Source organism: Pungitius pungitius, chromosome 15 (genome assembly GCF_949316345.1).
Source record: "Pungitius pungitius chromosome 15, fPunPun2.1, whole genome shotgun sequence".
Lineage (NCBI taxonomy): Eukaryota > Metazoa > Chordata > Actinopteri > Perciformes > Gasterosteidae > Pungitius > Pungitius pungitius.
The window spans coordinates 10,092,520-10,115,497 of record NC_084914.1 but is presented as its reverse complement, the minus strand read 5'-3'; the positions used below and the strand labels follow the sequence as shown (position 1 = coordinate 10,115,497).

General features: G+C 42.3%; 2 protein-coding genes across 3 annotated transcripts; both read right to left on the bottom strand.

The window, feature by feature from the left end:
- Position 1: 1 nt before the first annotated feature.
- Positions 2-9,222, bottom strand: LOC119209661 (endophilin-A2-like). Of its 2 annotated transcripts, XM_037459120.2 has the most exons (9): positions 9,007-9,222; positions 6,184-6,252; positions 5,801-6,017; positions 5,540-5,673; positions 5,262-5,420; positions 4,496-4,599; positions 4,129-4,262; positions 3,107-3,163; positions 2-2,567 (listed from the first exon to the last, which is right to left on the bottom strand). In XM_037459120.2, exons 1-9 carry the CDS (start codon positions 9,049-9,051, stop codon positions 2,380-2,382), a joined length of 1,107 nt encoding a protein of 368 aa, XP_037315017.1. In that variant the 5' UTR covers positions 9,052-9,222; the 3' UTR covers positions 2-2,379. The 2 variants fall into 2 exon arrangements, with proteins under 2 accessions (XP_037315017.1, XP_037315018.1); XM_037459121.2 differs by lacking the exon at positions 3,107-3,163 and having other exon boundaries at positions 9,007-9,221.
- Positions 9,223-9,915: 693 nt separating this feature from the next.
- rorcb (RAR-related orphan receptor C b) lies at positions 9,916-22,463 on the bottom strand. The gene is made up of 10 exons (XM_037458679.2): positions 22,011-22,463; positions 16,422-16,507; positions 16,155-16,296; positions 15,496-16,023; positions 14,483-14,604; positions 14,077-14,209; positions 13,563-13,670; positions 12,969-13,079; positions 12,394-12,506; positions 9,916-12,301 (listed from the first exon to the last, which is right to left on the bottom strand). Exons 1-10 carry the CDS (start codon positions 22,015-22,017, stop codon positions 12,140-12,142), a joined length of 1,512 nt encoding a protein of 503 aa, XP_037314576.2. The 5' UTR covers positions 22,018-22,463; the 3' UTR covers positions 9,916-12,139.
- Between the last annotated feature and the right edge of the window lie 515 nt (positions 22,464-22,978).

Genomic DNA, 22,978 nt, shown 5'->3' with positions numbered 1-22,978 from the left:
AAATGAATATTCTAATATTTATTTGAAGAAGTGACCGCAGCATCCATTCTCCTTTACATGGTAACAAACGCATACAATACACAGATACACTTTGTACAGAGGTAATCTATATCTCCTAAAACTAATCCAGGATAACCCCACTTTTTGCCTCCCCACAGTGTCAGTTACAAAAGATAAGACATTGTGTAAGACACAAAGGCTGCAATGAGGACTCATGCAAAGCGTTTACAGTTCAACAAAGAAAACTCCAATAAGATAGTGCATAGTAAAATAAAGCTTAAAAGTCAGATAATACTTCATTCATCATTATTGCATAGTTGAAAGACACATGGCTATGGATGCAGTACGAGCAATCACAGAATGTAGTGTTGCAATAAATGTCAACCAAGCTATTAAGACAGCTATTTCAGATGTGACAGCAGGGCCACACAAAAATTGATCTTCGCCTTTTACACAACAACATTATTCATCATCAATATTATACAAGCTGCATAATGGCTCCAGCTGGACCCCTGACCCTATTCTCCCCTCTAAAAAAGTCATGGCTTTTGATTTAGTGTAATGAGGCACGTAAACCCACACCTGAACCTCACAGCTACTGCTCAGCACATGCAAAGATAACACGTAAGAGACTATGAACAAAATACAAGGACATTATTGCGGACCGGGAGGCTCCCAGAGACACCATGGGATCGGGATGATAATGAGAAAAGGGGGGGGGGTACAGGGGCAGGTGGTGGATAAAGACCACTGGGGGAGGGAGGGCATAATCCACTGCTGGTAGCCTCCCTTCTGAAAAGACCTGTCTGTTCCACTCCCGGTACAAACAGAGATGGGAGAGATGAGTTGATTGGGGGGGGGGGGGGGGTGGAGGCGGTGGGGCCTAACAAGGGGATCATGACAGGAAGAGAAAGTTTGGTATTTTAGTGAACAACACAAACCCTCCTCAGCTCATGGTCAGTGTGTAAAACGCTTAATTGGAACTGAAACTAGCCATTGTGCAGAGGCCTTCCTCATTATTAGTAAACGCCGCACACGATTGTTTGAATGATAGTTTTGCAGCATTTTCTGTGCGGTCTGGAGCACAATTTCAGACTGAACACTGAGGCAGGTACAAAAACACATCAGATTCATTTACATGCTCCAAATTATATGTCAAGAGTACTAAAGCCAAGCTTACCTCAGCATGATGGGAGGGGGGGGGGGACACAAACAGACCAAAATTCATTGTCAAACAGCTTGGTAGAAAAGCCCAAGAAAACATTGTGCGTGACACCGCCTGCAGTATCAATTCAGCCTGAGAAAATAGAGGAACTGAAGGAGGCTTATGGCTTTGGCTTAATGCTGCAAAAATATTTGAGGTGGGGTGGATTCACGTTACATTTTTGTAAGTCAGGTTCCACTTTAAAATGTGGAGTATAAACATTTTGCAGAGTTGCACATGCATGGGAACATAAATATGTTTCCTTCTTATGACAAAGGCTGTCTCATCCACGAGTAGAGAAGCAGTGAGAAACATTGCGGTCGGTAAATTAACAGCAAAGAAACAACAATTGATTGTGTTAAAAGATTGAAAATTGAAGCTTATTCATAGAAAAACAATCCCAACAGGAATAGCCTGTAAAACAACCTTTTGGTCTCAAACAAACTGCTGACGTTTGTAGAGCTGCCAAAGAAGAAATCTGATTGGCAGTGGTGTAGTAATGACAAAACAAATGATTACAGCTGTCAGTCAACCTATGGACTGGCTACGGCTATTTTTCAAATAAAAAATCCACACAAACACAAGACACCAAACGTGAATTTGGAAAGCAATAGTAGCATCGTTACATCGCTAAGAGTGATCCGTAGAACCACTAGATGGCAGCGGAGTCTCAAACATGGACAGAGGCCATGAAGACAAGCCTCTACATGCATGCATGCCGTACCAACATCAACAATACATAGAACGTCATCTTGTGAGTATCAAATCGGTAAGGAATATAGGAAGAAGTACTTGCACTTCTTAGTGTTTGTGAATATTTAACATGAAGATGTTATTCTCTCGTGATCTTGCCTCATCAGTCCCAGTGATGGAGGTGTAGTGTAGAAAGTGCACCGGTGGTTAGAGAATGACTGTAAATACTCAGAATACGGTGAATGCTCACATTGTGGTGTCATTTTTTGACTGATTTTCCCTATCCTTATAGACCGCACACATTTAAAAAAAAAGAAAAAAAAAGCTCTATACTGAAATAACTCCTTGGTTCAAATTAGGTCCCTGTCTTAGTTTACCCTTTAAATAAAACAAAGATTAGATATGTTTTGGTTATTGAGAGCTGATGATCCACTACCATCCCCCATGTTTATCCTCTCCACTTCCCTCTCGCTTTGCGGTTTTCAGTGTTGCAGAGGCACCATCACTTCGACGTAGTTGCTAGGGAAGTATCCAGTTTTGCCTCGAATGGCTCCCTCAAACCAGTTGTGATCAATTTGATTGACCAAGGTGATGATCTCGCCCTCATGGAAGCCCAGCTCCCCTTCGTTCTCTGGCTCAAAGTCGTACAGAGCTTTACAGCACGGCTCAGCTGCAGAGGGGGACACACAAGTAGAGAGACGCAGGGGGGGAGAAAGAACAAATGGGGTCATGTTGTGAAAATAAAATATCTGGTTCAAACTTTTTTTTGGGAAATAGGGGAAAGAACAGACAGTGGGACCATGAAACGGAATCCATTAAAACCGTAGATGTTCATGAGTTAGTCATCAATAAGTGGTGAGTGAGAATCCTCCTGAACCATAAGGAACGAGGTGAATAATCCGATTCACACTACAGCTGTAAAGGCAACCATGTGCCATAACTTAATTTTCTTAAGGTTCAAGAGGATCAAACATACACATTAGCAGAATCATGACTGCAGGTAAAAAGGCCACACACAAGCCCAGTCTTGGTGTGGGAACCTGACAGATTGCACATAGTGGACCCAACAAACAAATCAACATCGTTAGTTACCATCACACCAACATGCGTACAGCTCCGTGCCACAAAAATGTGCACCAGAGTAAGTGCAGGTAGGGAATCCTTTTAGTTCTGTGTAAGTGACACGTTATCTTCATCAGTCTCACTCACTCGGTCGGCTCTTGCTGGAGGATCCTTTGAAGGATGGACCTGGATATTGTGCAGGGGCTGGTTTATAGATCGCAAAATGAAAGACACATTAGTCTTGAGATTGGATTAAGTTGCACACATTCATGCGTAGACGCTGACGCGCTCATATCCTGTATCAAAAAGTGGACGTTGACTTCTTGGCGTCACCCATTGGTTTGCCGACTTTTGTTTTTAAGCCTTGAGTTTGGCAATTTGTGAAACCTGTCACTCACACGGCAGCCCCGCCCTCAAGCATAGTCCTTACTCTGACCATCTGACCATTGCAGAAGACCTCAAATTAGAGATTGTAACTGTGTCTCAAAGTCACTAGGCTGCATCCTTACGGACATATTAGTCGACCGCATACGCCACTTCAACTCGGCTGCGACTTCCCTGTCCCATTCCATCGGCCTGCATTCAAGTTAATACATTTGTTTGCCGTTGTGGTTTTTATTGACAACGTTGATGGAATCTTCTCTGCCTTAAGATTGTAATATTACTTTAATCTGAAAGAGATGATTAATTAGTAAAGTATTATACATTAACTGATTTAATTAGAATTTAAAATAACCAGAAAATGGTCTTCTCTCAGCCTGAAAAATATTATGCTCCGGAGGAGAAGTGTATTTCCTAAATTAAATTAGTTTATCTTCTTTATCTGTACACTAGTTTTTCGGGTTTTACGGCTTCTATTGTTAAGTTCAGCAGGTTGCTAGGCAACGGGAGCAACGGAGGTAATGCTGATGACGCAACAGGAAGTAGGACCCCCGTAGGACAGACCGCCCCATGTCAGAGACCGCTCGGTTCAGCCTATGCGGTTGTTGGAGGACCAGCCCAGGTCTACCACGACGGCTGCTGAAGGCTGGAGGCTACAAGGATGCAGCCTAGCGACTTTGAGACACAGCTTATGACCATAAACCCAAGTTTACAATGTTTACTGAGGAAATAAATAAATTGCTGCCTGATAAAAAACAAAAAAAAAACATACAAAAAGTCAAGTTTACCGGAAGAGTAAGCTGGAGAGGTTGATGCAGCTGGTGAGTATCCTCCATTTGATTCTTCCACCTCTCCATAGTCATACGTTGGTTTGGGTCTGGGTGTGTATTCACGTCTTGGACGAGATTGAGCTTCATTCACCCTGCACACAATCCGAATGAAAGCTTTCAGCTCAATGAGCTAAGAATTGTGTGTGTGTGTGTGGGGGGGGGGGGTTACGACATGAATTATACAGGCTGGTTAAGCAAAGAGACAAAATGTGGCAAAATGTGGCTATCCAATTACTACTAAAAAAAAAAAAACTATAGTTGATAAATCAAGCAGCATCAATACACAAAAGGTTTGCATCCTTCTACAAATAGTCATGGCACTGACCTTTCTCTCAGTTTTCCGGTAAGCTCCTCCAGGATCTCTGAAGCTTGTTTGTGGTACTGCAGCAGAGACTCCACAAATGAAGACAGCTGACTCACCTGCTCCACCTAAATGCGAAAAAAAAGCTATTTCAGGACAAAACTAAAAAAGGGCCGGTGGTCCTTCAGAGCATTTTTTACCGGTTAATTGCTTACATTCAGGTCATTCCATCGTCAGGTCAGACTTGTTTATCCCAATAACTGTTGAAATCTCATAATGGCCGCTAGGAAAGCGGTAAATACAAAGCAAGACCGGTCTGACAGGCTCACAGTAGTGCAAGTCATTGTGTCAAAAAAAGAAGAGAAAAAAAGGAGGTGTAACGTGAAACATTCTTTCTTTAAAGAAGTAACATGTGGCTTGCTAGCTGGTAAGCTACATGCATTAGAAAATAGCAAGAAAATACAAGTTGAAATTTACAACCACAATAAAATCAGGTAGTCTGTGAATGATACATTTTGTTCTATGTTTGGCTATCATGTTGCATAAAGTTCTAATGGTAATCTGGTGTCAGTTTGCATTACTTCTATTGTGAATGGGCATGAAGTTAATACTCATTATAGAATATGTCATTAGCAACAGGATTATACTCTTTTAAGAGTCGTTGTTTTCCAGTGTTTTATAAACGGGTCTGGTGGGTTTCTATGTGTCATTTACAATGTAAATTGGGCAAGTCCAGTCGGAAAAAAAACCCTTCAACCCTAGAAAACACCACAGCCTGAAGGATACTCACATCCGTTTCCAGCAGATTGTACATGGAGGCTTCAGCCATCTCTTTGGACTCGTGGAACTTCTCCAGGGCTTGTCTGATCTCTTCATCTTGGATTTTACCCTGACGTTTCTTTTTATAATCGTAGTCGAGACGACGGCCTTCCAGCTTCTTCAGCTGGTACTGATGGGGTAAAAGAGTTGGGATTGGGAGGTTGGAGTTTAGCAGAACACTGTTTTCCCTTGCATATGACGGTTTTGATAAAATTGTACAGAAGCTGTCTCCTTCTTCTATGACTCTACCTGAATGTCTTTGATATCCTTCTCAGCGACTGCCTGCAGTGGGTCAATAAAGTTCTGCTTCACATCAATGTCCAGGGAGTCCTTGACCTCAGCCATCCTTTTCATTGATTCGCCAATATCTGTGAGAGCCCCACCTGCAGTGCACACACACACTCATTTTTAATTAGTAGGACACTCGTGGATCCCAATGCACAAACATAAACCACAACCATGATGGTAACCTCTCTTTCATCAGATATCTAAGGCTTCCACGGCTCTTACCAAAGTTGGTTTCCTCGCCCATATCCCGTCCATATTTTGTCATGCTCTCCCCCAGGAGGCCCTCAGGCTGCGGGTAGCCAGGACTGTTGACCTGCCCGCGCATTTTGGACACTGTGCTGACCATCGAAAGCTTAGCTCTCGTTGCCGGGTTGGGCTGGAGGTACTCTGACGTTTTATTGATGATTTCCACCACTGCTTTGCTGGTAATATCCGCTTTCTGGGAGAACATGTTAGAAACAATCGTGTAAGTGTGTTTGCGTGTGCAGTGTGTTTAAATGAGTAAAGGACCCTCTGGGGAGATCATTTAACATTCAGTGTAACAAAAGAACATACTGGTGTAATTGTTTTAGTATGAATATTTTGTGAAAATGTGTGTACGTTACCCTCTCAAGGTCCTTGAAGTCTTCATCCAGTTTGGTTCCCTCAGCACCTCCAACCTTCTCACTCACCATCTGCAAACACAGCAGTGAAGCAAAGTCACAACCGGCTGGCAAAGGGGCCTTAACCTTCACAACCACACTGCTGTTTATTTACAAACTTAAATGGGTATTCAAAAATTCCCACCATTCATTATTTTCGCGGCCTGCTTTACATAATTCTTAGATTCCAAGACAGACACTTTTTTCCATCAGTGGAGGAGCCTCAAGTCTGCTTGAGGAAATTCATTCTGAAAACTGGGCTTTCCTTTCTACTGAGAGACTTTGTTTTCCTTATTTTTCCATCAGCTCAGCCATTTCAGTTTTATACACTACAACCACATAGATGGACACTTTAACTAAAGCGCACACGCAGGCACGCTCTCAATTCTTAGCCTGACTCACAAGTTCTCCATTTCTCATCCACAGCTACAAACTTTAATATCCAGTGCAGTTGGCACGTGTGTGTTCTCTCAAATCGGTGCAGCTGTCGGCACGACACTGCAGATGAAACTCTATGACCAGATGGATCCATCAATCTCCATTGTTTATATGATATACAGACTATATACAGTCAGTCAATACCCTCAGCAGTTCGGTGATATAATTCAGCAACAAATATTAATTTTTTAGAATGGTTTTATAAATATAATTTAAAATGCAATTAATGCATCTATCAGTGTTTTGGCATTTAAATGTGTGAAATTGAAATGAATGCACTTTGAGCAGCCCATCTGGCTTCCATATAGAGCATTAGTCCATGACTGATAAACTTTGACCTCTTGATGAGACTAGAGTGTGTAATCCATCTTGAAAAACAAAATAAAAATGTCTTTATTGCTATAAAATAGTTAGCTTCAGATTATTTCTAGCTTGTTTGTGGAGCCCATGTGGGTTTAGTCTAGTTGGTTAATGACAAAATCCAGATACACGCTGTGGATTAAAATAAAACAGCATAATTAATAACCCGTGGGCACTATTTAAAGTTGCACAGCAACATCCCTGACATTTCAGGTAAATCATTGATTGAATAAAACATATCTTTATGACATTATGACGTGGAGGTTATTGAGCAACTAATTTACAAAACTGATAACAGTGGGTTATTAAAATAAAAAAACAGACATCATGTCAGCCAGGCCGGTGGTGGCAGAGGGCAAGGTGTACACTGTAGGACCTACAGGTTACAAGCTATATAAAAAGTCCAGGACTTTGCATTGGGAGTTGGCCAACACCAAAAGCACTGCTTGAGTTTTGCAAACGCTTTTTATTGAATGAAGGCTTTTTGTGCACTGACCCCTGGTTTGTTATTGTTCGCATAGACTAAATCTGTGTCTCCGGCATTACTTAACCCTGGATGCTCCTTTGGGTAGTCACGTCACATAGCTTGGATTCCAATTCACACCCATTGAGACGGGAAGCGGAACTTGGATGTGAAAAAGTGTTACGCCAAAGCATCAACCCGTTTCAAACCAGCTGTTGTCAAAACAGAGGCCACCGGTTTAGCAACACATGTCTTGTTTAGCGTTACGTGTGCGGTGACGAGTTTAAATTTTCATTTTCTCAAGAGCCAACAGTTACAGTTAAGCAATTGGAGGCAGTTCATAAATTAACTGATTTTTAATACATCAAATTACTGTTAAAGTCTGTTCACTATACGGCAGTCAGACTTTGACGGACACTCTCATTTGAGTTAACTTGCTTTTTTAACACTTTTGATGTGGCATCAGTCATAACGTGTGCTTTCAGTTTGGTATTTATGCAACATCTGTAACACCTTTCCTTAATGAGACAGCAATGCCGAAAATAAAAGACATGACCCTGGAATTAATAGCTCATTCGTTAATAATCTCATTGTAGAGTTATGTATATGTTAGAAAATAATAATCAACTTCATATCAGCATGACTGCTAAGTAACAACATTAGAATAGGGAGGTGTTGTAATATTCTTATATAAATGATATAGCTCAATTACGGTATGATCTCACAGGTAGGCTCAGATCTATTGTTGGAAACATAAACACATCCAGGTGAAAGATGGACTGTAGTATCCTCCCATCGCGTTGGCTAACTTGTTTTGAAAACAGTGTGATCCAACACGTTAGAAATCAGAAACAAACATCACTTTAAGGTATTTACACTTGAGTGATTCATCTACTCGCTGTTTGACACACACAAAATGCCAAAGCTCGGTGTCAGTCACAAACATCGACTAATTATATGCAAATGCAGTTTTAATTAATAATTGAGCAATACAGTTTACGTAGTTTGACGTTAATTCAATAAAAAGTTAAAGTTAGCCTACCGTGCAGTCAACTAATTTAATTTACCACTAAGCCTTTGGAGGTGTTTCAATAATACGGTGAAACCCTATTAGGGAAGCCCACGAGAAAAAAACAAAACATGTTTGACGTTAGATTATGTTAGAGTAACTTAAAAGTTAACAAACATCATTTCGATTGACGTTACGTTAAAAGACTACAAAGCTAACTTAAAGGGCTATCGGTGACGTTACCTGTCAGTTAGCTAACGCTAACTTGACGTTACCTGAGAGGTTGACAACAATGATACTACTCGCCTACTTTCCTACTTTCATCAAGTTGAGGCGTGTCATACAACGTTAGATAACGTCGATCTCAATGTCTCTCACGTAACTTAAGGTTAGGCGTATAAAGTTAGCTTTAAGCCAGAGTAAACTAAGAATAAAAGTACGGATGGTGAGCTAATGCTAGCTTTAGCTAAGCTATCGGCTAACGTTGGATTTGAGCTACTTAAAGTCGGGCTTTTACCTGACTGGCTTTGTAGAACTGCTTCTTAAACCCTGCAACGGACATCTTGCACAGTCAGTGAGGAAAGTTTTCTTTTGTTCGATAGTTGATGTTAGTTTCCAAGTGTCCAGCAGCAGCAGCCGAGCAGTACGTCCACAGACCGGGGATGTAAAACTTGTAAAGCAACCCTAATATCCTGGTCCCATCTTCATTTGTGGGAGGTCCCGTCCTGCACCACACATCCCTCAACGCCCAAAAAACACTATTCATTGTGTATTGCCGCTGTATACTTCTGTTTTTTTCCAAAACTATTATTCAACACAAATGTTTGTGTAGGGCTGAAAAAGACACAAAAAAACAATCGCATTTTCCAAGTGACGAATTGTGTGCTCAGCTTTGCTCAAATGTTCAAACATTATATTCAGTTACTTTGCGATGTATAACGGAGAAAGTCCAAATCCAAAAAAGCAGCAACCATGGAATGATTTAATGATTAAACACTGCCATGATGTGATATTTATCAGCATTACGGCCAATTTTGGTCCATTTATTAATTCACTTTTCGTTGCATGTCTAAGGCGATGGCTCGCATGCACCAAATAGTAGTGTGTGGTTCTGCTCTATGACAAGAGCTAATTCATACGGACTTGCTATCTTAGCTTGCTGCATGAATTACCGTAAATATTGTAATGTTCAGTCGTCATATCTGATTTAAACTCAACATTTACATTTAGATTAAATATTTGTACTATTTAACAACTCTGTTACTGCCAAACATTATCCTTGGAAAAGTTATTGCATGCATTTACATGAATTTCTCTCTAAATGTTTGAAAAAGTGACAAATTGTCCTGCTTTTTTTTCGTATGATAATGCTAAATGTACCAAAACTGCGCCCCATAAAATTCCGCTCAAATAAGAGTCAACAAAACACCTTAAAAGAAAAGGAAACCATTTATTACATTCTTAAAACCACATATAATGCATCCCATTGGACAACAATATATATAGAGCTGTGTAACTCAGTTACTCTTGGACTAGTAATATACCTCTTGTACATTGTGTCATACAGGGAAAGAGAAGTGAGACAAAGTATTCTTTTTTGTTTGTACCTAGTCTTTCTTGAATTAAAAAATAGATCACTGACTTTACAAGACAAGAGTGGAGACACAAAGGAAACGGTGGATAAAAGAAAATCACAGCAAAAAGAAACATTAAACCCTAATAATGAATTCTTCTGTAATGCTAAAATATATATATATTTTTCAATTCCTATGTTGTCAATTTGATTTCACAATATTAGGACAAAAGGGGTGGGCTTCGACACTTTTTGGGTGACATTCACAAAAATAGAAATTACGTCCACATTAATTAGGGTAATGGGTTTTATTTTAGGTGCAAATGTGTGAGAAGCACAATGCTAAAGGACGACACTGGTAATAAAAAGGGACAAGAGACCACAGCCAGCTCCCTGAGTGGTAGACAGAAGGTCCTCAGACTCTGCTCAATGTAACAAACCTTCAGATAGTGTTATGTACATAAACAATGTAAACAGTTATAGGTGACCTTGTGTATCGGATATGGAATAAAAAACTAAAATAATGAAACAACCCTAAAGTCTTACTGGCATTCTGGGCCCGACTCAGGGGGGGCTAGTAGCTCTGTCTGCCCATAGATTAGTGTCCAGTGAGGAAAGTATAAGTGCTTGGTGTTTGGACAAGTGTTGGGTTAGGGACTACAGGAGAGAGGAACAGCAAATGTACAAAATAATACAATTTTCTTTCAACCAGCAAGGACGGTTCATGATACATATTATATCTATCATCCACGTTCTGACTATTATCCAACTGAAACTGTGAGTGAAAGAAAATTCACTACCCCTTATTGTACTGACTGCTGGTTAGAAAGAGGTGGGGATATCCTGTGCATCCCATTTTATTATAAAGTTCAGGAAGTCATCTTTTGCCTTGCTTTCTCTTAGTTTCCATGTGTCTCTCGTCTCTTTAGTTAGGGCACAATAGCGCAGCCTGAAAACTCATTTAAACGTGTCTTTGTAAAGATACACAGCACCCCCTGCTGTGTCGCTTCTAAAACAAGTGCCCGCCACCTGCGTGATGACCTCCCATAACCGCGCTGGGTTTTGCCTTCAGTGCAAGACGGGATTGTTTCCATGGGAACCTGAGAAAACTGCCAGGAGGAGATGTAGTCCAGAAAACGATTTGAGTCCAGATATCATCCATCTTTGTTCCACATCTTACAACGTACTTTTCTCTCCCTCTCTTGGTGTACTGAACTCACACATTCCAACTCTCTCCATATACTTAGTAATCTATTTACATTCTTATTTAAAATATGTGTATAAATGTGTATATAAATTAAAGATAATTTCATCTTATCCTGTCTCTAAGTGGCATTTACAAGGAAAGGGGTGCATGGGACTGAGGTTTCTCATTGCATTACAAGAGCCTATACAAAAAGGCAGCACCGAACACTGTCTAACTGTGTGTGAAACTGGTTCAGCTGATTGAAGAGGTCGGCCCAAGCCCAGAGTCATGTCACATCTGTGTGTTTCATGTCAGAGAAAATGACCCAAGGTCTTAGTCCCTAAGCGATTGTCAGTGCGGCGGATATTGTCTGTTTGAATACGCGGGCGTACGCTACGGAGATGTATTAATACAGAAAGAAATATTGACAGAGGTGTATTAATAGTGGGACCTGTGAATCTACACAACATCATTCTAATACTTAGTGTAAAACTCTGTCACAAGGATTTCAGGTTTGTACATTCGCCGTTGTTGGGTTCTGGCTTATGCACTGGTGCGTATCGATGAGGTACATTCATAACTAGTTGCTGATCCACAGTGGATCTGATGTCAATAAAAGAGCCTCACTTCTAGTGGGGTGTTATTACCTCTATACCCATTCGCGTGTTGTCAATGCTACAGTATGCAGAGGGCCGTGAGCATGTGTGGTCTGTAGTGTAAGGTGCTTTGCCTGCTGGGAGGGTGGAGGACTTCTTTGGGATCGAGGGAGACGGAGTATTAGAAATCCTGGATTGTCTCTTAACTGCTGGTTGGTGAGCTTCAACATAATCTATCCTTCTCTGTCTCGCCTACTTGCTTCCCTACTTCTCAATACACTCTCCATCCGTCTTTCTAGCTGTTGGTGGAGTCCGGCAGAGACATCTCGCTGCCAAACACTTCCCGGTACAGTGGTGGGAAACTGTAGGCGGTCTCTGGGTGGACCAAGCGGAAAAACTCAAGTTTATCCACGTGGAGGTTGCAGATAGACTTCATCATGGGCAGCTTCGACACAATCTGCGAGGGGAGGAAGACATGTAAGCTCACGCGTTTCTTCATGCGTATACTTTAGGATGCATTTTAGAAGTGTAGTGACTGCTTGTCTTTACCTTGTCCATTTTCTCTTCTGAAGCTCCACTCTTGTGTAGACTGTGCTGCAGAGCCAGGTAGACCTTCTCCTGGAGTTTTTTAATCTTTTGGCCTTCTGTTAGCCAGTGCCGATCTACAGGAAAAAAGTTTTCCCATTAACATAATAAACAACATAATAATTAATACACTAGCAAACCGTAGCACTAACAAATGGTAGCACTTAAATTGTACTTATAATGGCACTTTTCTATAACATGTTTTGAAACTGCTTATTTGATGAAAATGTACTTTCTTGTTACTTGTTCTTCTGAGTTTGTATCTCTATGTGGAAATGCACTTATTGTACGTCGCTTTGGATAAAAGAGTCAGCTAAATGACATGTAATGTAATGTAATAATAAACGCAAATTTTTCAGAGATAATTAAAATGATCTGTCATCACATGTATAATGAAGACTACCACAAGAAATCTATACATTTAGTTAAATGTGTAGGTTGCGGATGGACATCAATCGAATGGTCTGTAATAGACTACTATCATTTGGTAGTAATAGGTGTATCTCTGAGAAACAGAGACATAGGAAGAGAAAACCCACCTGGAGATAATAGAACGGCAGCGCTAAACAGGGCCATCTCCTCATCAGACAGTTGGAGACGGCACAGTCCTTTACCCAGGTCAAACACTGCACTGACCAGGTCATCACAACCTGCATAAACACAGCAAATACATACTTTAACTGTTAACACTCATGGCTTGAATACATTTATAGTCCTACTTAATTTGATTAATTGACATAGTCAATACATGGGGTTAGTGTCTGGATGTTTAATACTCAATTTGCACTTTTTTGGACTTATTGGACAAAAATGGGAAGTGTGAAACCAAATTAGGATCCAATTTGACCCCCTTAGAAGTCGGAAACAATGTCCAGCGCGAGGCCGTTTTAAGCCAGTTCTGGTGTCGATGAGTGTAAAGCTGATGGTCTTACGGTGTCATTTTAAGAACATTACGCAGTTAGGTAATTCCAAATAATGAATTACTTTTGTAAGGATAGGGGGCCTTTTCTTAGCAATGAACAAGTTGCCTTTATGCATGAAAACGGCTTTCACACAATAGTGTGGATCTCCCGTGTCACCCTGCTAAGTGGCTGAATTATTTAGAGCTCACGAAAACTACATTTGATCCTCACCAAGCGCTTTGAAGAACTGAGCCAGGGCAAACTTTCCATTGAAGAAAATGCTGCTGTTGTTGACGTTGAAAGCCCGGCACATGCGTATCAGCAGGACCTCGAGACAGCCTGAAGGGGAGCCACAGAGAGAGGCAAAGACGCAGGTGAAGGAGAGGAAGGGCGAGGGAGGGACGAAGAGGAGCCAAGATGCTCCAACATGCACAAAACGATAGAATAAAACACAAATCATTTTGACCCAGATTGGTGATGAAGCAATGACATTTTTTAACAATTTAAAAATTAACAGCATAAAATTAATATCCAGAACGATTTTTTTGATAAAAGTTCAGAGAGTAACGCATTGTTAAATATATGCCTTTTATATCCAACACACACATATATCTTTGTGTGTGTGTGTGTGTGTGTGTGTGTCAAAGAGATAAAAGAATATCATTTGAGTGCTTGAACCAAAGTGATGCAAAAGAATGGCATAGTATTCTTTTGCATCACTTTGGAACAAAACCTGTGCACTGACCTGCTTTCAGCAATATAATCTGATCATTCTGGCACAGGTCCATGAAGCCAGCGATTCGTTTGGCAAACTCCACCACATACTGAATGGCGTTGGTGATGTGGTGTGCACACTGCTGCCACATCCACTCGGCTGACTGAGAAACACACACAAGAGAAATGTTATAGTATATAATATCTTTTTAGGGTTTTTTCCAATAAGATCAAATTCAATACTCGCAGTACTGATAATAGCACTTTTTTTTTGCATGTGAGACTGAAACAATACGTCTGTAAAATAAGCTATTTAAGTTATTAAAAATACAGAGTTGATATGCCATAGTGAATTTGAAACTGCTTCAAATCCTATTGACATATTTTTCTTGAGACTTCACAAAGCACACATGGAATTCAACCTGAGCGCCGTGTACCTTGTTTTGAAAAGCACGCGTTTCCTCGGGTGTGTATTGTGCCCAGGTGATTCTCTTCATGTCTTCAGCGCTGTACTGACACGTCTCCAAGTGAGACTTGAGAATACTCTGAGTGATGCGCTCTGGGGAAAACAAACACGAGCCGATAAGAATTTATCACTCTAGTGGTGTGTGATGGCAGCAGGGTGGAGTGAGACATGCTTTGCACCAACACTCTTGCCCGCAAACAAGATGAAGTGGCAACGGATCATCTACTTCTTACATCTTTGAATCTGCAGCTTTACTCTGCACTGATAACTGGATTTACTAATTTCCCCAGTTACAATAGAGATGTAATGTTCAGCAAGTCCTTCACCGACGCTTTTCTAAAGAATTTTTATCCTTACTATAAATATCACAATCAGCAATTTTGATAGCCTTCATCGTTTTTTTATCTTATTCAGCTTGATCTCTTATGCCGGTTTCATATAGCTAATGTTCTTGCTTTTATCCTTTTAGCAATTATTATTTTTGCTAGCCTGTTTATAGACATTTCTTTGTGCTTCATCTTTATTGGATAATACATTTTCATAGAAATATTTATCCAACAGTATGACATAATGCCATTTTCTTTTTTACTATACTTGAATTACTCCTTTATAATTACAATTGGCATTGCCTGCTATAAGCTTAATCTAAATTGATGCTGCACAAAGTAAAAACGTATTGCAAGTGCTACCTGAATTTCTGTTCATTCACTGACTTATTGTTAATATCTTGAAAAAAGTGTTGAGTTTGGGTCAAGAGCAAAGCATCTCCCTGAATCGTAGCAAAAAGATGAAATATGAAAAAAGGCACCTAATAAATGAATAAATAAATGCCTGTCACTTATTATATTCTATACTTAGTCACAAGTAAAGGCTGAGTTCCCTCTTCATTTGAGTGCATAAAAGCCGTGAAAGCTATTGGAGAGATGCGTGAATGCTCATACCCTCCTGGTAATGGAAGAAACAATCATCTTTGTCAGTACTCACCAAGTTCTGTTATTGAGCAGTCCTCAGGCAGATGATCCAGCAGCGCGTGTGTGCGTTTTAGCAGAGGATGCGCGAGAGAGCGCGTGTGCAAGAGGTGGATCCCGGCGCTGTCCGCTCCGTCCAGCATCGTCGGCTCCGGGGAATTCTGATTGGACAAGGAGGACGAAGAGGAAGAGGCGGAGGATGAGTTGGAGGTGTTCCCCGTGCTGGCGCCGCCCCCCAGCAGCTCATGGCCGCAGTACTCGCTGGACTCCTCGGGGGTCAGCGGCAGGTCAAACAGGTCCGGCAGCGCTGCGATGTCCTCTAGGTCGCTGAGGGTGGAGCTTGAGCCCCCGCTGCTGTAGGACCGACTCAGAGCCTCCTTGCTGTCCTCCCCTCCACCGCCGCGGACGCCCTCATCCTTGGGAACGGACAGAGCCGCAGCGCCCCCGCCGGCCGAGCCCGCACACTCCTGGGACTTCTGGTGCTTCTGCACTTCAGCGTAGAGGCTGTCGCGCTGCTTCTTGGACATGCGGCCGAATTTGACCGCTGCAGAGAGAAAGGGCCTTTCATTACAGAACCAGGACAACTCATTGACATACGGTGGAAATGAGTAATACCTGGCTGAAATGAAAATCAAAATAAATTGTCTTCACTACGTTGTGTTTGCATGCGTTTACCGTCTCTGCTCATGCCCAAAGCCAGACACTTCTGCAGGCGGCAGTGCTGGCAGCGGTTGCGGTTAGTTCGGTCGATCAGGCAGTTCCTCTGGCGGGAACACGAGTACATGGCGTTGTTCTGCTGGCTGCGGCGGAAGAAGCCCTGGACACACACACACACACACACACACACACACACACACATAACATCACTGTAAATGACGGGCACCTCTGAGATTGAATAGGGCAGCGGAGGTCAAGCTGGGTAGGGTCTGGTTTCCTCCTCACCTTGCAGCCTTCGCAGGTGATGACTCCATAGTGGATTCCTGAGGACTTGTCCCCGCAGATCTTACAGGGAATGACCTCGATCTGAGCTACAGGATCCCAAAACAAACACAGACAAAAGAGGTGAGATCTCCATGCAGAGTGAAGTAGAGATTAAACAATCAGTTAACATCCGATTAGCAAGAGAGCAGCGGATCAACACTTGCGGAGTCATTCTCTGGGTTGTCTTCAAAAACAACACTGGGTCACATGATCTATTCATTCACACTCATGCCTTTCACAGAAAGCCTGTATTTCACTTTGAGCGCCACTTTGAGCGCCTAAATCCAAGATAAATTATCTTTTTGAGAAACTCAAGTTAGATATCCGACTACTGTAACGGCCCATCAACTGTTAGTAATTGTTTATTGGTCACGAATGATTGTGGCGTTTGTTTGCTTTTTAGTTTGAGCCCAGGTTTTAACTGGTCTTGCGTCTCTTAACTTAACACAAACTTTTAATACATAAACTTATTCGTAGCCCTTGTGGCATATCGTCAAAAAATGTTCTAACGATACAGCTGGTCCCACGAAAAGCTGACAAAATGGCCAAATTGTACCACGGTCAAGATCTTTTTGTTTCTCTCTTTAGTTGGTCATTTTTTATCATGTTTTCTCGATCCATAAACGTTGGAACAAACTATCTCCTTTGTATCTTCTGTAGACCTTGAAAAGGTCAACCATGCTTGATTCTATTCACAGTTGTACTCGGAGTGCCCTCCAGATTGCAGTAATGCAGCTGCAGTGCTGTTATGTTACACCTATTCATGCCTCTCATCTCTGGTAGCCCGTGAGTTTTAGATTATTATATTTAAGGACAATGTAAGAGGGTTTTTGACACATTTCATGCCAGTCCCCATTGAGTCAGAGTACAGTATGATGCAGGTGTTAGTCCTTCTGGTTCAAACATGACTGTTAGCGGGGCGGCGATGTCTCTCCAGAGCCACATCTATACATCTAATGTCATAGTATTTGGTACATAATATCAAGTGTTGATTTGTATTCATTTTCCTGCAGATGGAAGCTATCCATAAGACAAACTGACCCACAACAAGCACGTGCAGTACGATAATTTTCAAGGAACGTTGTGTGACTGCACCCTTCCTGTGGCCCCCATGAGGGAACAGAGTACACAAACTGATAGGGACTCACATGACTCCTGCACACACATACAAAGAATCTTTCCTTATCGACCAAGGGGGCAAAAAAATGCAGCTACAACATTTGATGCTTGTTGCTCAGCTCTCTCCTGCTTACAATCTTAGACTTATTCACAGAATCTTTGACACCCAAAAGGTTTATGTTATTGAGGGAGAATGGCTCCGCTCAGCTTTCCTTTTCCCCACAGTCGACTGTCTCTTCGCCCAAACTGTTGACGAAAGTACTCCAACTGATCGAGGCAGCTGCAGGCCATCAGTGGAAAAATATTCCTTTCTCTCATGTTCCACCCCACCCCTCCCTCATCTCCCGATTATATAACTCGTCTGTGAGCATTCCTCACAACACTCATTCAGCAGGCTCACTCTAGCACACCGACACCCCGCCCCTCCTCGGGCTCGCTCTCTCTCCCACTGGCCGAGCAGCGTTCGCAGCTTCCTGGGCATTGGCCGAGTCTTCCGTCACACGGAGGCTGCAGCCTGTCAGCCCATGTGGACCTTCTGTCCCACTGACACACTTTCCCACTGCAGGGGGAGAGGGAGGAGGGCGGCATGCACGGCCCGTCCCTCCGCAGACCAGTTTTAAGGTAGCACTGAACCGTGCTCAAGCTTTCCCATTAAAACGAACCAAGCATGGAAAAGATAACTTGCCTAGGAAAAATAACACGGAAGAGTTCGGCTGGTGCCAAAACACAGATCTGCACTGATTTCCCCAAAGACTTCTGTATGGGCTGTTTCTATGCACTGGTGCCGTTAAATTAATGAGAAATCACATTTGATTAGTCTGTAGTAGCTTGGCAAGAGTCAACACGCAAAGCAGACACAGTCTGACCTTGAATGTCAGTTATTCGGCCCACTCCCCAGTCTTTGACATTGAGCCTCTTCTTCGACCCGATCTATTCTCGTCCCGTGCTGTGAGCCAGGATTGCACAGATGCCCAGCCGCCCACAACTTTAGCTACAACCACACATACATGATTCTTAACTCCTCTTCTCTGACACTCCAGATATACAGGCATAGTCCAGAGAGAGCAAACTATTTGTATCCTTTTGAAGTCCTTTATTTAATGTAATTGTCTTGTTACTAGATAGAGGTCTACCAGTTGAAACAATTATCTACTTACGTACAATGATTCAATAAGCACAGAAAATGAACAGGGACATCTTGAACATTTGAAGCGCTGTTTCATTAGAGAATCAAAACAACAGCCACTGATAACAACTCTTTTTATTGAACTATTTACTTCAGTAATCGTTTATTGTAAAAACTTCAGAAAACTTTTTTTAAATGGCCAAAAGACTGGAAAAGATATACATATAGTATACAATTTAATGTCAGGAAGAACACCATGTGCACAATGTTGAAGCTGTAACATGTGTATCTTCCGCATTATTGCTTCAAAAAGAGAACTAATAATGTATTAGGTGAATAATAATTTTTGATCTAGAGAAAACACTTCTGTTATGAGATGTGCACCTAAGGGGATAATGTGCGTACTTAACAGATGTTACACATTGAAATGTCAGACAGTGCTGAGAGAGACATAGCAGCAGTAACCGCACTATTTGTTAAAGAAACATTTACCTCGAACCCCGAATGTCATTGCTGACCTGTGATAAAACACCCATATGAGGCGCCTGACCTTTAGCTCTCCAGAGACCGTCTGCATACTAAGGGGATCCGTAGCAAACCTGCTTTTCACTAACACGAGGACGGAGTGGCTGACGTGGTTGTGTGAGCAGCAGGGGGGCAAACCCAAGCACTTCTACCAGCAGCACAACCGCAGCAAAACGGTTAGTGTTTGTCTCCGTACACGCTGGCTGCAGTGTCTTTTTCACAGCGCGAAATGTGTAAGCGCGTCATGTGTTAAAGAAAAAGGCTAATTCAGTAGGGATAGGGGGAGGGGAAGGGGTTCAGACGTAGAGACAGACGTTTCGCATCCAATCGCTCAGTTCTTGGTATCTAGTAAAACAAGGAGCCAAATATCTTCCAGCAGGGGGGCCATGACCTGGGAGTAACACAGTCAGCATGTGGATATATTTTAAAAGAAAAGATACGTTTTGGCCCTTTACATGTTCCCCCACACATCACTTCTCTGTTGTCAGCATCCCATGTGCTTCTGCTACAGGTCACAATACCCTGAAGACTAAAGCTAAATGCCCTTGAGGATCAGATTGACGCAAAGGCTTTTTTTTCATTACCTTGCTTCAAGAAAAACTGCAAGCTGTGAAAGGGACACGCCACAGGAGGCGAGGGGCCCTGTGCTCGGCCTCGACACATATCAGCAATTCTGAAGCAGTTGTTGTGTCGTGCCTCACAGTTGGGGGGGGGGGGGGGAGGCCGTCAGTGCAGCACAGAGCTGCATCACAACAGTCCAATGCAGTTGCCCTTTTCATCTTATGAAGTCAAGTTAAGTGCACAGGAATATCCTGATTATTCCATTTTCAGGCATTTACAAAGCATCATGGCCAGCGCAAGAGCAAATAGATTTGCAGATATGACCCACTTTGATTCCCCGGTGTCACCTTGAACGTATGACTGTCTCACTGAGCTGACACCTTGTAGCACATAACTCCTGCAAAAAAAATTTGACCGTGGATTCAGGATGATAAAGCTTGACAAACAAAGCACGAGACTTCACTCACATGCTAAAAATACACATATACTGGATATTGTGGCTACTGGTGCATTCAAATAAAGGGGCTCTATTGGAAAAGATAAACAACAGAGGAGGCCTAAAGAGGGGGGGAGTAGGAATGTCATAGGCCTCTTCCACCGGGTGTCACTCTGTCTGTCCTATGATCTTACACTGTCGCTATATGTTCTGCCTAAATGCACACTGCTGTCCAGTAAAATAAACCACAGGAAGTGTCAGGAGTTCAGACACCACCAGGGCTTTAAAAGTCTGTCAGCAGGCCAAAGCTGTCGGAATGACTCAATAATTTAGACCAATCGGGACGAATGTTCAAACTGGGACAAAAAATGCTGAGCTGCTTTTCTATGAGCAGACGGCAGATTGAGCAACTCATTTATATTTTCGGTGCAGTGTGCTACGAAACGTCCATGGTTTGTTTACATTTAGATATCCTGCCAGAAATGGAGCCTCCTTCCATCTCAGCCCCCCCACGGCTTCTTCCTCTTTCACCGAAAAAAAACATCTCTTTCCTCCCCCCATTAAAAAACAAAGTCTGTGCAGGACAGGACTAATCTCCTGTCCTGCACAAAAAAGATTGCAGGGCTAAACTGCATCATTAAAGCAACCTAGCATTAGTGAATATTTACGACACCATTTCTTTCAACTATAATGCATGAAGATTTTTGTGATTTTAAATCACCTATATGTAAAGACATTAAATAACTAACGCCATCTGTGTTTTGCTCATATTTATACTTAAATATACCAAAAATAATTATGATTGATTTATTTCAATTAAACGATATTCGGATGCTGCAGACAATCAACCCACGGGAAACAAACGTCCTTGCTAATAACAGTTATCTGCAGCCCTCTGCCCAAGTTCAAGCTCGGCCTGGCATTGAAGTGACACATGAAGGCCGAGCGTCCGTGCGCGCCATGGCGCTGCACGCCGGCGGCGCGGCGCTTCCCAGAGCCTCTCCTCCTCCCTCCGCTGTGCATGCTGTATAATGTTGGGTGACATAACTAGGTCAGTGGAACAGCCAGATCCCTCTCCCTCTGTCCGCTCACACAGTAGGCCATGCAGGCACAGCCATCACACAACAACATCTCACCAAGTGCACTAACACGGGTTTCTCTTGAAAAATAACGAGACACCTGAATATTGAAATAGCTTAACGCATCCTTCGTGTCAGCTGACGTTTGGTAAATGCTCGCTATCTGGTTGTTTAATTCAGCTGATCACAAACCCGATGATCTCGCATTACATCTTGATTACATAATTGCAGGTTTAACAACAACAACCTCCTCGGACGCCCCTCCCTCTCCCCATTGCATAACTCTAACAGGGATCCCCTGAAAAAAAAATGACTCCCCAGAGTGAGATTTCACTCACTTTGGTTCAAACGCGATCCCATTTGGCTTCGCCATGAACCATAAAGTAATGGTGTGTGCATGTGTGTCTTGGACTGATTTCACCGTCGACAGCCACGAGAGATGATATGAAACCCATCTCGTTGAACTCATTCTCATTTCTGCACAAGCTGCAACCAGCTGACTATTGGTGCGTGCTGACCGTCAGCGTGGAGCACGCCGCCCCGGTCCCTGTGTAGCATTAATGCGCACAGGGGGAGGAAAAAACAAACCAACAGGCGCACTCAAAGTCTCCGTGCGCATACATGTTGTCGTGCAGAAGCAGATTCTTCAGCATTCAAGCACAACTGGACATGCAGTGCTCAATTGCCTAATAAGATCAACTTACCTCTCATGTTGGTGTGTATCTGTTGACTGAACGGTACAACCACTCGGCTACATGTGGTTTAATGTAGATGCAGAAGGGAGGAGAACAGAACCACAGTGGCTCTGTGGAGATTCACTTCGTTCCGACTGGAGACAGCTCTCGTCCAGCAAAAAAGAAAACTACCTGAAACTCCGCTCCTCTATCGCTCAGTCAATTCCGACCGAAATAAAAGAGTGCGTAAAGTCTCTGTGGATCGCATCGTAACCGTCTCAGTGCGCTGGTAAATAGATTTAACCCAACTTTTTTCTTTTTTTTTTTGACAGAATAGTCCGACTGTGGACGACCGGCGATCGGACCCCCCCTCTGCGATCTGAGTCTCAGCCTGCTTTTCTCTCACTCTACCCTGCTAACCCACTTTCTCCAAGCATGGACTCTCCCATGATCTCACTGCCGACAGCCGTTCACAGCTCTCGCGGGAACGCGCAGTCAGGAGCGAGTTTTAAGGTGGCTGGCCAGATGATGGACTCGTGCCATTTTGCCAAGAAATCATTGATCATGTGGTTTGTGCACAACGTTTTTGCTGTTTTGCATTATTAGGGTTGACCTAGATTACTTCATTTCAACATATGGCGCGACTGAGCTTCCAAACATGAAAGTAATGGTAAATAAATAGGGACTCTTTTGCAGAAGTCTTTAAGAATCACATTCAGGTAAATATCTTTTAAAGAAAAAAAATCAGTTTCCAGCTTTTTAAATGCTGTTTCTTGTTGCCTTACATAATAATTTACATTTTTAGCTGTTTGTCAGATAAATACAATATCTAAATTTCACCTGTATTTTTTACAAACAATTAATCAGAAATTAAATATAAAGATATAGCATTGGATCATAAGGCTGTCTGCTCCCCCCCCCCCCCAGCACACAGAAGTCTATATATATATATATATATACTTGACCATTTTTATATTTACATTTTACATTTTTATTTA